Below are 20,000 nucleotides of genomic sequence, written 5' to 3'. Positions count from 1 at the left end.
AAAACACAATTCAACTACTTCTAGAAATGCTAAACAGACACTTAAACAGCAAATCCTGCTACAAAACTTTTTTTTTTCTTCCTTCTGGTGGATTCTCTTCTCCACTTCTGCAAAAAAAAAAAAAACAACGGAAAAAAAACGTAACGGCGAAACGAAGCTCTAGTCAACAGCCATTATTTACAGCGGGTCCCTACGCCACTAGCACTGAGAGAGACGAGAACGAGGACACACACATCTTTCTGGAAGGCCATTTCATGATTTGAACGTCCTCTCACACGGAAGGTCAGAATGTCTTCTTTTTAAAATGTTCATTGTGGGTTTAAAACAAAGGAGATGTGGGGATAAAAGTGGTCAGTCTGAGAGCTGCTCAGGGCCACGGACAGGATCTAACAGGCTATTGGAGGATAGAAAAGTCAAACAAACACTGCTGGCCAATCACGATGGGGTTTCTCAGGAGGAGGGCGGGGCACAGGAGCTCTACTTCCACTGCTGGCCGTAGGAATCCTGGGAGAACTCTAGCGTGTCGTTGGCGTAGCCGTAGCTGGAGGCGTAGTCGGAGCCCTGCTGGAGCGGCTGCTGGGCGATGGGCTGCGAGCCCCAGTTCTGCTGGTTGGTCTGGCGGCGTTTGGAGTCCGGCTGGTTGAAGACGTCCGCCTTCCTCTTCCCGCCCACATTCCCGCCGCGGTTCCCTCGCGCGCCTCTGGTTCCGCGGCCCCTGGGAGGCTGGAAGGGCCCGCCACGCCCCCCGCGGCCGCCACGCCCCGCCCCCATGGGAGCCCCGCCCCTCGGGGGATACCCGCCCCTGCCGCGAGAGGGCGGGGCCGCGCGGGCTCTGGGAGGAGGCGGAGCTCCACGGCTGCCGCGGCTGCCCCGCCCCCTCATGGTGTATCCGTCGTCGTAACCGTAATAGGGGTCGTCGTAGCCGCCCCGGTAGTCGTGGTAATCGTAACCGTAGTAGTCGTCGTAGTACTCCTCGTAGCCGTAGTAATCGGGCGGGTAAGCGTAACCGCCGCCGCGCCCGCCACGCCCACGGCCGCGCCCCGGAGGAGGCATGCGCGGAGGGGGGTAATAATAATAGTCGTCATACCTGCACAGGAGGAAACGGAGGCGTTTGTACCTCCTCAAACAACACAACATTTACAACAACTACTTTTTGTTTCGCGATATATATCGTCGCAGAAATAATCGCGATAATCAATATTGTTGTCATTCTATGCCACGGAATATATAATCCTAATATAACAGCACAATAATGCAGACCTACACACTTACAAACCTTTTTATTCTTTAGATCATGGAAATTAAGGGTAAAAAATATACCCTAAATAAAAAAATAAAAAATTGAATAAATAGTAAATAAACATTTTCCCTTGTGGAACGGCTTTAACACTCGTTTATATGTGCAGCGGAACAGGGGATTGTGGCTTTGAAATCGAGCCCTTTTGTGAATTTTAATGAGGCCATTTGTACCTCCTCAAACAACACAAGTGTCCCCAACATTTACAACAACTACTTTTTGTTTCGCGATATATCGTCCCAGAAATAATCGTGATAAACGATATTTGTGATTTTTACGTGTATCGGCTGATATAAGGCTGCTGCGTTCACCGATATTTGTGATTTTTACGTGTATCGGCTGATATAAGGCTGCTGCGTTCGCCGATATTTGTGATTTTTACGTGTATGGGCTGATATAAGGCTGCTGCGTTCACCGATATTTGTGATTTTTACGTGTATGGGCTGATATAAGGCTGCTGCGTTCACCGATATTTGTGATTTTTACGTGTATGGGCTGATATAAGGCTGCTGCGTTCAACGATATTTGTGATTTTTACGTGTATGGGCTGATATAAGGCTGCTGCGTTCGCCGATATTTGTGATTTTTACGTGTATGGGCTGATATAAGGCTGCTGCGTTCACCGATATTTGTGATTTTTACGTGTATGGGCTGATATAAGGCTGCTGCGTTCACCGATATTTGTGATTTTTACGTGTATGGGCTGATATAAGGCTGCTGCGTTCACCGATATTTGTGATTTTTACGTGTATGGGCTGATATAAGGCTGCTGCGTTCACCGATATTTGTGATTTTTACGTGTATGGGCTGATATAAGGCTGCTGCGTTCAACGATATTTGTGATTTTTACGTGTATCGGCTGATATAAGGCTGTTGCGTTCGCCGATATTTGTGATTTTTACGTGTATCGGCTGATATAAGGCTGCTGCGTTCACCGATATTTGTGATTTTTACGTGTATGGGCTGATATAAGGCTGCTGCGTTCGCCGATATTTGTGATTTTTACGTGTATCGGCTGATATAAGGCTGCTGCGTTCACCGATATTTGTGATTTTTACATGTATCGGCTGATATAAGGCTGTTGCGTTCGCCGATATTTTTGATTTTTACGTGTATCGGCTGATATAAGGCTGTTGCGTTCGCCGATATTTGTGATTTTTACGTGTATCGGCTGATATAAGGCTGCTGCGTTCACCGATATTTGTGATTTTTACGTGTATCGGCTGATATAAGGCTGCTGCGTTCGCCGATATTTGTGATTTTTACGTGTATCGGCCGATATAAGGCTGCTGTGTTCACCGATATTTGTGATTTTTACGTGTATCGGCTGATATAAGGCTGCTGCGTTCACCGATATTTGTGATTTTTACGTGTATCGGCTGATATAAGGCTGCTGCGTTCACCGATATTTGTGATTTTTACGTGTATCGGCTGATATAAGGCTGCTGCGTTCACCGATATTTGTGATTTTTACGTGTATGGGCTGATATAAGGCTGCTGCGTTCGCCGATATTTGTGATTTTTACGTGTATCGGCTGATATAAGGCTGCTGCGTTCACCGATATTTGTGATTTTTACATGTATCGGCTGATATAAGGCTGCTGCGTTCACCGATATTTGTGATTTTTACATGTATCGGCTGATATAAGGCTGTTGCGTTCGCCGATATTTGTGATTTTTACGTGTATCGGCTGATATAAGGCTGCTGCGTTCACCGATATTTGTGATTTTTACGTGTATCGGCTGATATAAGGCTGCTGCGTTCACCGATATTTGTGATTTTTACGTGTATCGGCTGATATAAGGCTGCTGCGTTCGCCGATATTTGTGATTTTTACGTGTATCGGCTGATATAAGGCTGCTGCGTTCACCGATATTTGCGATTTTTACGTGTATCGGCTGATATAAGGCTGCTGCGTTCACCGATATTTGTGATTTTTACGTGTATCGGCTGATATAAGGCTGCTGCGTTCGCCGATATTTGTGATTTTTACGTGTATCGGCCGATATAAGGCTGCTGCGTTCACAGATATTTGTGATTTTTACGTGTATCGGCCGATATAAGGCTGCTGCGTTCACAGATATTTGTGATTTTTACGTGTATCGGCCGATATAAGGCTGCTGCGTTCACTGATATTTGTGATTTTTACGTGTATCGGCTGATATAAGGCTGCTGCGTTCACCGATATTTGTGATTTTTACATGTATCGGCTGATATAAGGCTGTTGCGTTCGCCGATATTTGTGATTTTTACGTGTATCGGCTGATATAAGGCTGCTGCGTTCGCCGATATTTGTGATTTTTACGTGTATCGGCTGATATAAGGCTGCTGCGTTCACCGATATTTGTGATTTTTACGTGTATCGGCTGATATAAGGCTGCTGCGTTCACCGATATTTGTGATTTTTACGTGTATGGGCTGATATAAGGCTGCTGCGTTCACCGATATTTGTGATTTTTACATGTATCGGCTGATATAAGGCTGCTGCGTTCACCGATATTTGTGATTTTTACATGTATCGGCTGATATAAGGCTGTTGCGTTCGCCGATATTTTTGATTTTTACGTGTATCGGCTGATATAAGGCTGCTGCGTTCACCGATATTTGTGATTTTTACGTGTATCGGCTGATATAAGGCTGCTGCGTTCGCCGATATTTTTGATTTTTACGTGTATCGGCTGATATAAGGCTGTTGCGTTCGCCGATATTTGTGATTTTTACGTGTATCGGCTGATATAAGGCTGCTGCGTTCACCGATATTTGTGATTTTTACGTGTATCGGCTGATATAAGGCTGCTGCGTTCGCCGATATTTGTGATTTTTACGTGTATCGGCTGATATAAGGCTGCTGCGTTCACCGATATTTGTGATTTTTACGTGTATCGGCTGATATAAGGCTGCTGCGTTCACCGATATTTGTGATTTTTACGTGTATGGGCTGATATAAGGCTGCTGCGTTCACCGATATTTGTGATTTTTACGTGTATCGGCTGATATAAGGCTGCTGCGTTCACCGATATTTGTGATTTTTACGTGTATCGGCTGATATAAGGCTGCTGCGTTCGCCGATATTTGTGATTTTTACGTGTATCGGCTGATATAAGGCTGCTGCGTTCACCGATATTTGTGATTTTTACATGTATCGGCTGATATAAGGCTGTTGCGTTCACCGATATTTGTGATTTTTACATGTATCGGCTGATATAAGGCTGCTGCGTTCACCGATATTTGTGATTTTTACGTGTATCGGCTGATATAAGGCTGTTGCGTTCGCCGATATTTGTGATTTTTACGTGTATCGGCTGATATAAGGCTGCTGCGTTCACCGATATTTGTGATTTTTACGTGTATCGGCTGATATAAGGCTGCTGCGTTCACCGATATTTGTGATTTTTACGTGTATCGGCTGATATAAGGCTGCTGCGTTCGCCGATATTTGTGATTTTTACGTGTATCGGCCGATATAAGGCTGCTGCGTTCACAGATATTTGTGATTTTTACGTGTATCGGCCGATATAAGGCTGCTGCGTTCACAGATATTTGTGATTTTTACGTGTATCGGCCGATATAAGGCTGCTGCGTTCACTGATATTTGTGATTTTTACGTGTATCGGCTGATATAAGGCTGCTGCGTTCACCGATATTTGTGATTTTTACGTGTATCGGCTGATATAAGGCTGCTGCGTTCACCGATATTTTTTCCCCTGCATTATTTCCAGTCAGGCGTCCACAGGGCAGCTCTCACCGTCTTCAAACTCTCTCGCTCTCCCTCGCGCATATTAATCAAAATCAGCTGAGAATTGACACGATGGTAAAAGGTGGAAAGACTGAAGCTTCACGTGGAGCATTGGGAGATTTTCTCCTGAATTATCGCTGGTGTTGCTCTACAAGAGATTCAGTGAAGTGCACCTACACTCTAAACAATGCTGGGTTAAAAATAACCCAAGTTGGGTTGAAAATGGACTAACCCATCAATTGGGTTGTTTTAAGCAAACATTTAACCCAACCGCTGGGTCAAAACAACCCAATTGCTGGGTTAGTCCATATTCAACCCAACTTGGGTTATTTTTAACCCAGCATTTTTTAGAGTGTAAGCATTAAATGACTAGGTAGTAAATAGTTTTAAGTATAGTACAGTCAGTGTGCACTTTATTATGCTGCTCGCTTGTTGATAATGTGCGCAATAGTGTCATTATTTTATTTATGCTTAAATATTTATTTTCAGAACTTATTTTCACCACTGAACTCTTTTTTTCTTGTTCTACCTCACCTGTTTTTACTATTTGTTAATTATTGTTTTTTTTAGTTCAATAAATGTTCCTTTTTTTAAATTGTACATTTTAAATTGTTATCATCCTGATCAGTGTGTCATTTTTATGATGTAAAAGAAGGGAGCAAAAGCAGTATCGGCTCCAAATATCGGCTCAAGAGAATCGGCAGCCCGTATCGGCATCGGCTAAGGCTGATGAAAAAAAAATCGGCATCGGCACTAAAAAAATTCTCGGTATCGGCAACAAAAAATGGCATCGGCACAAAAAAAAATTGGTATCGGCACTAAAAAGATCGGTATCGGCACAAAAAAAAATTGGTATCGGCACTAAAAAGATCGGTATCGGCACAAAAAAAAAAATTGGTATCGGCACTAAAAAGATCGGTATCGGCACTAAAAAAATCGGCATCGGCACTAAAAAAAAAAAACGGTATCGGCACAAAAAAAACGGTATCGGTCGCCCCCTAGTGTGAAGTGTGTGATGCGCGCTCACCCGGTGCTTCTGGTGGTCTGCCGGGCCGCTTGCCGCTCTTTCCTCTTCTTATCTGGAGGCTTGGCCAACACGATCTCGATCTCCTCTCCGCCCAGCTCTTTCCCGTTCATCTCCTGCATCGCCTGCACACACACACACACACACGAGGGTAAATCACACCTTCCGCTAGATGGCGGTTAGCATGTACGCTAGGCTAAAGCTCATGTGTGTAGTATTGTCAGTTCTCTGAGGAATAACCTTGACCGCTGCGTCCCGCTCCTCGAAGTGGACGAAGGCGTAGTCCTTCAGCTTCTTGACCCGCTCCAGTTTGCCGAACTGGGAGAAGGTTTTCTCCAGCAGCTCCTCGGTGACCGGCGTGGCCAGTTTACGCACAAACAGCACCTTAACCTGATGGGACAGACGCGCGTTAGACACTGTGATGAGTTCAGTGTGTGTGTGTGTGTGTGTGTGTGTGTGTGTGTGGGACAGATCTCTGACCCGTCATCAGGGATGGAAATTAACAACACTCAATGTTTTTACCAGCCACTTTCTTGTTTTTAACCGATAATGTGTAACTCAGGGTGTCCGTTGTCTGGTAATAACCGGACATTGGCCGGGGAAAAAATTAAATGTCCGACAAAATTAAATATTTTCGGTCAAATTGTCAGATTAAAACTGCCTAATAATCCCGGCCCCGCCCCCCTAACACAATCTGAATCGACCGTTTGAAAGTTTTTAAACAGCATCGCATGTTGAATTTGAAATAAAGCGCACGCCTAGTGGCTATAATAGAGCTAAACCACGAACTATAGAGAGACGTTTCAAATATGGCGCAGGCAGACTAGCCTTAAACGAAAAGGAAGATCCTGAATCAGGAACTGGCCGATCTACTACCAGTGATGACAAAACTGACTTTAGTTTTTCAGAAAGACAACGTCAATCTTTTGGTATGGCACCTGGCAAGGTGTCTTAAAATGCATTTGTTTTTCTAACATTTAAACTTACACCACATTATTAGATTAATTAAAATGTAAAATATATAAATACATTTTTATTTTTTGTGCATTTATTTAAAGACGGCATGTAACTTTTGTCACTGGTGTTACCATACTTTGGCAATTTCAAAGGTTTTTATTAAATATTATTTTTCTTTTTTTTTCCAGCATAATGTAGTCAGAGTTAACGAAAAATAATAATACAACAAATATGGAGATAATGTTTTATTTATTTTAATCAGGGTTGTTAAAAGTGTGCTTGAATGAGGTTAGTTCGTTTGCGTAACCATATAACAATGAAACTATTTGAAAACCGGTTACAATTAATGATGCAATCCTTTAAATCTTAACTTTTGAGTGTAGCAGAATTAAATGGATGTAAAATTATTATAACGTCGTATTTAATGTGACAGAAAAAAAAAAAAATTTTATAGTTTAAATATGGGATATAATGGGAATTCTATAGAATTAATAAAACTCAAATAGCCTATTGTATGTAATTTTTCAAATAACATTGTTTTATTTTAAAATGTAAAGAAATTGTAACCCTAAAGTGTTTTTAAGTGTGATAATTGTGTAAAGATAATGTTATAGGCCTAGTCATTGGTTTGTTCAAGTTCATTTGACAAGGAGTCATTTCACACGGTGGCCAATTTAAATGTTACCAACTAAATGAGACATACTGAGTTTATAATTAAATTTGCTTGAGTAAAAACAATGCTATATTCGGATATTTTATGTGGGGAAGGCGGGTTGGTTTGTTAAACTATGAAATATGAAACCATAGTAAAAAAAATTGGTTGATTGACGCCAATCGGACGTTCATGTTTTTTTTTCCCGTCTATTTGAAAGTTAGGCTAATAAACATGTTGCTTATACGGCCTGATTATGTCATTTTTTTAAGTTACATAAACTGCTTTTCCTCAACTTGAATAATTAAGAGGCGAAATTTGACCGGCATATCATCAAAATGTCCGGAAGACGAAACCTCACTTTGACCGGCACCATTTTTTTCTAGCGGAAACTCTGGAGTAACTGGATGTGAAAATTAATACAACAAGCTCTCAAGAGACACTCATTCACGACAATATAAAATTGTATATTATTTTACATTTGATTATTTAAATTATTTCTACAGAACTCTTTAGTAGCCTATTTGGTGCACTTTAAAGGGATAGTTCACCCTAAACTAAAGCATTCTGTCCTCATTTACTCTCCTCATGATGTTCAAACCTGTATGAGTTTCTTCTGCTGAACACAAAAGAAGAGATTTAGAGGAAAGTTTATACCCAGACTGCACTGGGGCACCAATGACTTCCACAGCAGGAATTAATCTTCATATGTGTTCAACATAAAGACATTTATACATGTTTGGAACAACTTGAGGGAGAGTAAATGACAGAATTTTCATTTTTGGGGTGAACTGTCCCTTTAAGCAGTCATTCTGAACCAGTAACCACTTCTGAATTTCAATTTTTTTTTTAAATTATGACTATTATTATGTAATTATTTGTCCCATTTTTATCTAAATATTCTTTTAATAAATGTCAAACTTTATATGGCAGGATTATTTATTATGCATGATTAAAATGATACATTAATAATAACATTAATTAGGCTATAATCTATTAATTAACCTGCCTAAAAATATATAATAATTCTGTCTGCCAAGCTCTGATAAAGTATAGAATATTATATAAATATATTATCCATTTTAAAACAACAATAGGCCTGTCCCTTTAGAAAACCGGATGTGAGTGTGTGAGACTGAAATGCTTCAGTAAAGTGTGCGGTTCTTCTTCTGAGGTTCATCAGGAGTTTCTGGACTGACCCATTGATGCCTGTTTTATACTGTAAATCTGGAGATCCTCGTGTTCAAACGGTGGACGCGACGCCAGCTCGTCATGTTTTTATAAAACCACGCAAGTTTCCAGCTCATGTTCTCCAGACTCCGTCGCTATGGCAATAAAGCCGCTAAAACGCAACTACGCGCAAATTAACTTCTCTACTACTGATTGTGAATTTGGTTTGTAACGGCACTTTTTTTTTTTTTAAGGTGTGCCTCCTCTAAAAGTGTCTGCAACAGTAGCTATAGAGACAGAGCGACACGCCCCATAATCTGAAGACCACGCCCATAATCTGAAGGCCACGCCCCATAATCTGAAGGCCACGCCCACCAGGGGGAAAAACAATCCAACGCTCTCCATTGACTTTGCATTGCGTGAAGCGGCCTTTTTGACATTTCGGACTTATAACAAAAAACAGAACAATGTCTAAAAGCTGATGTGTGACAAAGTGTTCAGCAAACAAGCTAAACAAAACCCACAACCAAAAACCCAGACTTTTTATAAGCTGTTGACCCAATAAACGAGTGTTTAAGGACAAAAAAGTGGATTCAGGCCATTGAGACACGTTATATTACACTGAGAACTACACACACTAGAGGAGAACGTCATCAGAGACAGGAAATATCACATATAAACCTGACATTTGGAGATTTGACTTAACAGTGACAACATATTTACTGCACACACACACACACACACACGCACACACACACACACACACACACACACACACACACACACACACACACACTGAGTGTCAGGATTGACCCATTCTTCAGCTGAAGCGTCACGCTTTACTGACTTTATCCACTTTTGTCTCCTTAAACTCTTCTTTTTTTGGGTCGACAGCTTATAAAAACTTATTTCTGTGTAGTTTAGCTTGTTTGCTGAACACTTTGTCTCACATCAGCTTTTAGACATTGCTCTGTTTTTTGTTATAAGTCCGAAATGACAATGAGCCGCTTCACGCAATGCAGAGTCAATGGAGAGCGTTGGACTGTTTCCCCCCCGGTGGGCGTGGCCTAAATACGCTCCGTCTCTATGCTAGTTTTATTTACCCGCCTCAGTGGCCGGTAGGTGAAGCGAGTTTACCCGCCACAACATCACCGCATCTGGCGGATGCTAATCTCCACCCCTGCCCGTCATCAGCAAATAAACATCAGCTGAGTGAAGTCCTTCATGTGTTTAGTCTAGTAGTGTGAGCGGCTGACCTTGGCCATGACCTCTGGGTCGGGCTCCGCGACGGGGTCGGCCCACTCCACAGTCACCGGGTTCCCCCAAACCTTCACCTTCCCGCTCATGAGCCTGCGCCGCGCCTGAGCCGCCGACTTATGATCCTCATACTCCAGAAAGCAGAAGCCGCGGTTCTTTTTCTTATCGTCCGGCTGCGTGTAGAGAATGACCTCCTGCAGGCCCTCTGGAACACACACACACACACACACACACAGGTCAGCCACGCCCACAGCGCTCCTCTCAGCCGCGCGGCTCAGCTTCCCCACCTGTGACTTTGCCGAAGTCCTCCAGGATGCTCTCCCGGGTCTTGTTCTTTGGGATGGACCCGACGAACAGCCGGTTATTGGCCACGGAGATGCAGACGCCCAGATATTTCCCCGAGCGGATCTCAAAGTTATCACACTGAGGGGAACACACACACACACACACACACACACACACACACACACGGTCAACACTCAGGTTTCAGTTTTGTATCGGATTCACTGATAAATGCCACCATCTTGTGGACGTTTTGAGACTTGCACTCAAGCCCACCATTAAAGCTATTAAGGCTAGCAGTCGAATATTATACAAGGCTGTGGGGGTCAGGGCTTAAAGGGTTAGTTCACCCAAAACTGTAAATTGTGTGATTAATGACTGAGCCTCATGTGGTTGGACACCCGTCAGACCTCCGTTCATCTTCAGACACAAATGAAGATATTTTAGTGTAAATCTGATGCTCTGAAAGGCCTCCATTGGCTCAACTTTACACTCTCAAGACCCTTAAAAGACACTAAAGACTAAAGTTACAAAGTCCATCTCACTACAGCGGCTCTACAATAACTTTATGAAGACGAGAATAGTTTCTGTGCGCAAAAAAACCCTAAATAACGACTTATATAGTGATGACGATTTCAAAACACGGCCTCATGAAGCTTCGAAGCGTTATGAATCAGTGAGTCGATTCAGCGGTTCAGAGCGTTATGAATCAGTGAGTCGATTCAGCTTTTTTTCAGTTTTTTTGCGCACAGAAACTATTCTCGTCTTCATAAAGTTATTGTAGAGCCGCTGTAGTGAGATGGACTTTGTAACTTTAGTCTTTAGTGTCTTTTAAGGGTCTTGAGAGTGTAAAGTTGAGCCAATGGAGGCCTTTCAGAGCATCAGATTTACACTAAAATATCTTCATTTGTGTCTGAAGATGAACGGAGGTCTGACGGGTGTCCAACCACATGAGGGTCAGTCATTAATGACACAATTTACAGTTTTGGGTGAACTAACCCTTTAAAGAACGTCTGTCCATCAGAACAACAGCACTAGAGTCAGCTATGATGGTCATAATAATGAGCAGTAAACAGGAGAATGATGATGAAATGAGCTGATGAATAAAATGCTCATATCTGTTGCTTTTGTTAACGTGAACTCTGTTAAATGTGCTTATAGCGCGGGAATTGAAGATCGGATTTATATTCATTTCACGGAGAGGTGTAAGGCAAGACAACCTGCATGTTTTTTATTTATTTGTTTAGATTGTGTAGCCGTTTCGTTGTGATCTGCCTGCCTCATCTTGTCAAAATGCTTTTTACTGTGATGGTGGTGATAGAGGCTAAACGTTTAAATGATGCTTTAAGTGTTTATATGGATTTCATAAGCAAGACAAGTGTTGATTTGAGAGGCTAAAGCGTGTGGTTAACTCACTGTCGGCCGCTGGGTCGTCACTTTAAAGAACAAAAACTTGAATTTAACAAATCTAAATTAACTTAATAAAGAAACAAAACGAAATATAACTACTTTGACATTAATTGAACTATTTTAATGGCTGCAACTAATGTGTAATAGGGAGGATAAAAAAAGCTACAGCTAATGTTGTGAACGCTAGTGATGATGGTTAGAGGGTTAGCGCTACAGCTAATGTTGTGAATGCTAGTGATGATGGTTAGAGGGTTAGCGCTACAGCTAATGTAGTGAACGCTAGTGATGATGGTTAGCGGTGTCCTCTCGCACCAGTTTGACCGCTTCCTGTGCGGCGTCTTTGCTGCAGAAGGTGATGAAGGCGTAGCCGCGGTTCTGCCCCGTCAGCGGATCCATCATTAACCTCAGATCCCAGATGGGCCCGGCCTGCTCGAACAGCGGCACCAGCTCGTCCTCATACAGGTCCCGCGGGATCTTACCCACAAACACCTGCGGTATCACACACACACACACACACACACACACATCAGCTGACGCGCTCACCACAGGGAGACAGGACTGCGAGTGTGTGGCAGTGAAGCGAGACCTCTGTGCCGATGCCCGGCTGTGGGCCGGAGAACACGTCCTCTGGGGGCGGCCCGCCATACTTCCTCTGCCCTGTGGTGACGTCCAGAGTGTAGGCCGTCCGGTCCAGCAGAGCCTGAGGGGGCAGAGGGTGAGGGTGGCAGAGGGTGAGGGTGGCAGAGGGTGAGGGTGGCAGAGGGTGAGGGGGGCAGAGGGTGAGGGGGGCAGAGGGTGAGGGTGGCAGAGGGTGAGGGGGGCAGAGGGTGAGGGGGCAGAGGGTGAGGGTGGCAGAGGGTGAGGGGGGCAGAGGGTTAGGGTGGCAGAGGGTGAGGGGGGCAGAGGGTGAGGGGGGCAGAGGGTGGCAGAGGGTGAGGGTGGCAGAGGGTGAGGGTGGCAGAGGGTGAGGGCGGCAGAGGGTGAGGGGGGCAGAGGGTGAGGGGGCAGAGGGTGAGGGGGGCAGAGGGTGAGGGGGGCAGAGGGTGGCAGAGGGTGAGGGTGGCAGAGGGTGAGGGGGGCAGAGGGTGAGGGGGGCAGAGGGTGAGGGGGCAGAGGGTGAGGGTGGCAGAGGGTGAGGGGGGCAGAGGGTTAGGGTGGCAGAGGGTGAGGGGGGCAGAGGGTGAGGGGGGCAGAGGGTGAGGGGGGCAGAGGGTGAGGGGGCAGAGGGTGAGGGGGGCAGAGGGTGAGGGGGCAGAGGGTGAGGGGGGCAGAGGGTGAGGGGGCAGAGGGTGAGGGTGGCAGAGGGTGAGGGGGGCAGAGGGTTAGGGTGGCAGAGGGTGAGGGGGGCAGAGGGTGAGGGGGGCAGAGGGTGAGGGGGGCAGAGGGTGAGGGGGCAGAGGGTGAGGGGGGCAGAGGGTGAGGGGGGCAGAGGGTGGCAGAGGGTGAGGGTGACAGAGGGTGAGGGGGGCAGAGGGTGAGGGTGGCAGAGGGTGGCAGAGGGTGAGGTGGCAGAGGGTGAGGGGGGCAGAGGGTGAGGGGGGCAGAGGGTGAGGGGGCAGAGGGTGAGGGTGGCAGAGGGTGAGGGGGCAGAGGGTGAGGGTGGCAGAGGGTGAGGTGGGCAGAGGGTGAGGGGGCAGAGGGTGAGGGTGGCAGAGGGTGAGGTGGGCAGAGGGTGAGGGGGCAGAGGGTGAGGTGGGCAGAGGGTGAGGGCGGCAGAGGGTGAGGGGGGCAGAGGGTGAGGGCGGCAGAGGGTGAGGGGGGCAGAGGGTGAGGGGGCAGAGGGTGAGGGGGGCAGAGGGTGAGGGGGGCAGAGGGTGAGGGGGGCAGAGGGTGAGGGGGGCAGAGGGTGAGGGGGGCAGAGGGTGAGGGGGCAGAGGGTGAGGGGGGCAGAGGGTGAGGGGGGCAGAGGGTGAGGGGGGCAGAGGGTGAGGGGGCAGAGGGTGAGGGTGGCAGAGGGTGAGGTGGGCAGAGGGTGAGGGGGCAGAGGGTGAGGGGGGCAGAGGGTGAGGTGGGCAGAGGGTGAGGGGGGCAGAGGGTGAGGGTGAGGGTGGCAGAGGGTGAGGGGGGCAGAGGGTGAGGTGGGCAGAGGGTGAGGGGGGCAGAGGGTGAGGGGGGCAGAGGGTGAGGGGGGCAGAGGGTGAGGTGGGCAGAGGGTGAGGGGGGCAGAGGGTGAGTGACTGACTGCCACACTGACGGCAGGAACAGTTGAACACATACCTTGATCTTGGTCTCATCAGGGCCTTTGGTCGACTCCTGCACTTTGTTGCCCTGCTTCTCCCGCTGGCGGTACGTCTTCATCACGCCACACAGGAAGGCGCTCTTGTTCTGTAGCCAATGGGAGAGAAGGATAGCTCAGAGCGGTCAGATGAGCTGAGGCATGGCAGGAAGCTGCAGCTCATCCACATTCAGACCAGGAGATACACAACATATTACAGTACAAACACCCTTGATGGATCATTAGTGCTGTCACACACACTCACACACACACACACACACACACACACACTAGGGCTGAAACTAATGACTTTTTATATTGATTAATCTATCGACTAATTTATCGATTAATCTATCAACTAATTTATCACAATTTTAATTTTTTTTTACTTAAAAACCATTTAATTTAACTTGCAACGTTGGTATTCAGTAGTGTACTATAAAAAAAAGTATAAATGTAAACAAGCCCTTGACAAAATGTAAAACTAAAAGAGTAAAAATTTAAATAAAAAAAAGGTTCAAATTTGAATATAACACAAAAAAAGAGAATATCAGCAAATACTTGTTATATAGAATAGTAGTCACGATACCAAAATGATGACTTCGATACGATACCAGACTGAAATACCTCAACACCAATACTGAATCCATACCATGGCCAAAAACTGTAGAAGTAATTGAATAATATGACAGAACTTACAATTCATTGTTTTATCATTGCTTTAGGGTTAAAAAACCCAGCATATTCCTGCCCTGCTTCACACAGAATATGAGCTCTGGCCCTTTAAGAGCTGCACGGATCAAACTCATTGTAACGCCTGATTTCTCACTCAACTCTGTACACGTTCACTAAAGACACATCCAAGTTCTTTTTCCTGAGCTGCACATATTTGACTGTTCTGAGCTCACACACACACACACACACACACGTCCTCACTCCTGCCGTCACACATCCACGCACATTAGGGCTGTCATTTTTTAGAAAAATCTCATTCGAACGGATATCAAATATCAAGCGATATATTCGAATATCTACGAGCGCCCCAAACACCAGAGACCAAACTCAGCAAACATAAAAATACTGTTCGACAGAACTTAGGGATGCTCATATTGACCGCTTAACCGTTAACCGATAGTATGAATTTTGATCGATTAATACTATCAGTTAAACAGTTTAAAAGTTTTTTTTTGCATGGTCACCACAGTTTTATAAGAAACAATATCGAGTCCATTAAACACAAAAGAACAACAAATATATCGTTGAGAACACTCGTTTAAACAGCACACACACACCAGGACTGCACATCACAATTTTCCCAATGTTGATTCTTCTTGCAATCGTAATGCAATGGACTGTGGCCTACACTAAACCTTTAAATAAAAGGTTTACACAGTCATATACAATAAACAAGCTTGCACAGCGACAGGAAATACAAATGAACGCAAAAACCTGCCGACCTTACCAGAGCATGAGCGAATCACAGCAGAGCTTCACTCAAGACATTTCTCTGTAGCCGACTATACTTGTAGCCATTAAAATATGTAATTAGTTTCAGTTTAAATATTATAATGTTATTTTATTTTATTTAATTTACGTTGAAAAGTGAACAGGACACATAAGATAATGTCAGAAGACGGGGGTCTTCAATAAGTTCAATAACACTTCAATAAGTTTGGTTTTGTTGAAAGCCTTTCTTTAAAGTGAATTTCGTTTTTTATAAATTGTATGTTAATTTTAATCTATGTTTAATCAACCAAATTGCCCGGATTTAATAAATAATAAGGAAATAGTATAGCCTATAACAGACAATGACATGAAGGAGGCGGAGGCGCAGCGTGAACAACGGCTTAAATGAACACCTAGAAAAGAGAAAAAGCTTTAGTCAGGTTCAGCCCTAGCTCTGCATTTCAGATAGAGCTGTATCTGATCCAGCATGAGGGAGTTCTGGGTGGAGCAGCGGCGCTGAGCGGAATGAGCTTCAGGAATTAACACAATCGTTTTAAAAACATAATTCAACAAATAAATAATACTTTTTAATGGGCCACTTAAAATGTCTATTACAAATAAATTACATTTTAAAAATGAATAAAAAAAAAAAAAAATTGCATTGCATTTGAAATCCTTTGCAGTGCGTAAAGGACAAGGGCTCAAGCCTAAGCTGAACAACCGTGATCTCTGATCCCTCAGGCGGCACTGCATCAAGAATCGTCATCATCTAGAAGCCATATCACCACATGGGCTCAGGACTACTTTGGCAAACCTTTGTCAAGTACCACAATACGTAGTTACATCCACAAATGCCAGTTAAAACTGTACTGTGCCAAAGGAAGCCCTATGTTAACAGTGTCCAGAAGCGCCGTCGACTTCTCTGGGCTCGAGGCATCTGGGATGGACCATCACACAGTGGAAACGTGTACTGTGCTCAGATGAAGCAGTATTTCAGGTATTTTTTGGGAGGAATGGACGCCGTGTGCTCCGGACCAAAGAAGAAAAGGATCATCCAGACTGTTACCAGCAACAAGTCCAGAAGCCAGGGTCTGTCATGGTCTGGGGTTGTGTCAGTGCCCTTGGCAAAGGTAACTTGCACTTCTGTGAAGGCTCCATTAATGCTGAAAAGCACAGAGATTTTGGAGCATAATATGCTGCCTTCAAGAAGACATCTTTTCCAGGGACGTCCATGCATATTTCAACAAGACAATGCAAAAGCACATTCTGCACACATTCTGCAGTCCTGGCTGCGGAGGAAGAGGGTTCGGGTACTTGACTGGCCTGCCTCAGTCCCGACCTGTAGAGAATAGAGAATGTGGACAACGAAGACCCCGAACTGTTGCCCACCTTAAGACTTGTTTGCAGGAAGAATGGGACAAAATTACACCTGAAGCACTTCATCACTTGGTGTCTTCAGTCCCTAAACGTCTTTTAAGTGTTGTGAAAAGGAATGGCAACATTACAAAGTGGTAAATGCTTTACTGTCCCAACTTTTTTTGAAATGTGTTGCAGGTCTGAATGACAGGAAAGGATGCATATTTACAAATGACATGAAGTTGACCAGACAAAACATGAAATATTTTGTGTTCATATTGTCTGCAATGAAAATACAAGTCAAAGTAAATTTAGAAATCACTTCTTTTTTTATTATTATTTGCGTTTTCCATACTGTCCCAACTTTTTCTGATTTGGGGTTGTATTTATGTATTCATGTTGTACCAGTCCAATATGGCTGTCAGTTGAATAAACCTTGTGTTGTAAGAACTTGTTTTATTTGTTATGAATCTATTTTGATGCGTTTTCCGTAACTTTTGTAATTTTACATAGGTTTAAAAATATCGAAATTAATATCGATATCGCAATCACATTTTTGTGAATATCGTGCACCCCTAGTTTTAACTAATTGAAAAAGCGGAATAATCGTTTAAAACTTACTGATTAGTCGTTGATGTCAATGGCAATAATCAATGATTAGTCGATTAATCGGTCTAAATAATTGTTAGATTAATCGATTACCAAAATAATTGTTTGTTGCAGCCCTAACACACACACACACACACACACACACACACACATGCACGTGTGAGAGGTCGGACTCCTTGAACTGCTGCAGGACTGAGAGCGCTCGCTCGCTCCCTTCCTCTCTCTCTCTCTCTCACACACACACACACGCACACACACACACACACACACCTGCACGTGTGAGAGGTCGGACTCCTTGAACTGCTGCAGGACTGAGAGCGCTCCCTCCTCGTTGAACTCCCTCAGCGCGTCCAGCGCCCGCTCGTCCAGATCCGCGTACGCCACCAGACCTGCACACACACACACACACACACACACTCATGACTCCGGGCCCCTGCAGCGGCTCCAGCTCCAGCTGAGATGTGTGTGTGTGGGACTGACCGGTCTGGAAGATGTTGTCCAGGCTCTCGGCCACCTTCTGCGGCAGGCCGGCGTCCAGCAGAGTCTGGTAGTTCTCGGAGTGAGTGACCGACACATCCATCGGCTCCTCCTCCTCTTTAGCCGGACCAGAGCTGCCATTGACCTCAGCAGCCATTACTGGGAGAGGGAGAGAGTGTGTGTGTGTGTGTGTGAGGGGGAGAGAGAGAGAGAGAGTTTTTCCTGGGTCAAAAATGGTCTTCAGTGGTGGCTGACAGACATGGTCATCCACACACACACACACACACAGTTTATTTATAGTTCGATTACGGATATTTCACGTCATGTTCGAATGTATATTCGAATATCGAATAAAAAGTGACCGCCCTAATGGGTAGGGGAAAAAACTCCCCTACCCATTAGGGTCACTTTTTATTCGATATTCGAATATACATTCGAACATGACGTGAAATATCCGTAATCGAACTATAAATAAACCATCCGGTTTTTAAAGTGCCGTGCAGAGCGAGTACCGCGAATATTGCTGAAACGGGTGAAAAACATCCCAACGGTGTCGGATACGGGTCGGACAAGAGAGAACACGGGTTTTACACAGTCACGTGCAAACCAATATAAATATAAAAAAGATATGCATGTACATGCCACTGCTCCCATTATGCCCATTACGAGCTGCGCGTCGGGCACCCAGTGCTGAGTTTCCTGAGTTTGCTCTCTTAGGGCGTTTCCACAGCTGAGAGTCCGAACCGTTCATGTTTTGATACATTGGGTTAGTTTTGGTTTGACATCGCAGTTATGCGAGCGCACTAAAGAACTGAACATGACACACGCGTGTCCACTCGTCATCATCATGTGGGCGGCATCTGGACTGTGATTGGTTTGTAAACGGATGTGCGTCCACTAGTGAACAGTCGCATTGCTCGACTATTTCTTTATTCGTTAAGGCCTGTTCACACCGGGCGATTTTCGCGCGCGTTTATCGCTGACGTTTAACGCCTCGTGACAATGCGAGTGTGCACACCGACGCGCAAAACGCCAGACTTAAAAGCGCCATTTAAAAAAAAACGCCTCGGGTTCGTTTTTTTTATTTTGACGTGGCGCGTTAAAAACTGTCCGACCAATGAGATCAGCGCTTTTGTTCACGTGCCTGGAGCTGCTGAAGTGACAGTAAAACACCACTAGGTGGCGCTAAGCATAAAATCAGTCTTGCCGAGCACACATCGCCCCGGTGTGTCCAGGCCTTAACGTTTAAAAGTGGACATTTCAAGCTTTATATTCACATTTTTCTCATGTTTGTGAGACAGTAGCTGCTGAGTTTGGGTTTTTTGAGATGCTCCAGTTCATGTGTAAAGCATGTGATCGCTCCCGCCATTATGGTCTGCTATAGACTATTTGCTTCTTATTTATTAAATCCAGACGATTATCTGATTAAACGTTGATTAAAATTAAGATACAATTTATACAAAATGAAATTCACTTTAAAGAAAGGCTTTCTAAGCAAAATCATACAAAATTTCTTTCAAAATCATTTCATGTCTTCTGACATATTGCGCACAATTGGGGGGGCGCGCTCGTAGATATTGAATATATTCGAATACATTGCTTGATATTTGATATCCGTTCGAATTAGATTCTTCTCAAAAATGCCAGCCCTACTACCCATTAGGGATGGAACGATTACCGGTTTCACAATAAAATGTACTGACGGTTACTAATATCGTTTAAAAATGAATTATCATTAAAACCGGGCGTGATTATCACGATTTTGAAAACTCGCGGTAAATCCTGTCCAGTCAGCATCAGTCTGGCGCAGCGCCAACGCTGTTTTCACATTGTTAGGCGCATCTCGTCAGTAAAGCCGGTTTCTTGATTAGTAGTAAATCGCCATCAGCTGCTTTCAGATAGAGCGGCGTTTATTATTATTGCGGTAATTAATGCGATATGGCTCAGCTTGTCATGCGATATATCGGCCAGCCCTAGTTGGCTTTACGTTCGAGATTCGCGAATTTTGTGCGTGTGTGAGTGTGTATGTGTGTCAGTTAGAGAGAGTGTGTGTGTGCATGTGTGTTAGAGAGTGTGTGTGTGTGTGTGAGAGAGTGTGTGTGTGTGTGTGT

At 44.7% G+C, this 20,000-nt stretch overlaps 1 protein-coding gene across 2 annotated transcripts in view; it reads right to left on the bottom strand.

Moving 5' to 3' along the window:
• Positions 1-20,000, bottom strand: part of hnrnpr (heterogeneous nuclear ribonucleoprotein R) — a 24,097-nt gene that overhangs the window by 180 nt on the left and 3,917 nt on the right. For both annotated transcript variants that reach the window (XM_079828458.1, XM_079828457.1), the window contains exons 2-11: positions 17,893-18,048; positions 17,683-17,801; positions 14,004-14,111; positions 12,373-12,486; positions 12,099-12,275; positions 10,382-10,517; positions 10,094-10,299; positions 6,299-6,448; positions 6,062-6,183; positions 1-1,087 (exon numbers count right to left, since the gene is read on the bottom strand). The exon at positions 1-1,087 is cut by the window's left edge and continues 180 nt beyond it. In XM_079828458.1, the coding sequence (XP_079684584.1) occupies positions 478-1,087; positions 6,062-6,183; positions 6,299-6,448; positions 10,094-10,299; positions 10,382-10,517; positions 12,099-12,275; positions 12,373-12,486; positions 14,004-14,111; positions 17,683-17,801; positions 17,893-18,046 (1,896 nt within the window). In that variant the 5' untranslated portion in view covers positions 18,047-18,048 and the 3' untranslated portion in view covers positions 1-477. The remainder of the gene's footprint in view (positions 1,088-6,061; positions 6,184-6,298; positions 6,449-10,093; positions 10,300-10,381; positions 10,518-12,098; positions 12,276-12,372; positions 12,487-14,003; positions 14,112-17,682; positions 17,802-17,892; positions 18,049-20,000) is intronic.

The sequence above is a fragment of the Gobio gobio genome (genome assembly GCF_949357685.1).
Source record: "Gobio gobio genome assembly, chromosome: 11".
Classification (NCBI taxonomy): Eukaryota; Metazoa; Chordata; class Actinopteri; order Cypriniformes; family Gobionidae; genus Gobio; species Gobio gobio.
This window is presented reverse-complemented; position numbering and strand designations above follow the sequence as displayed.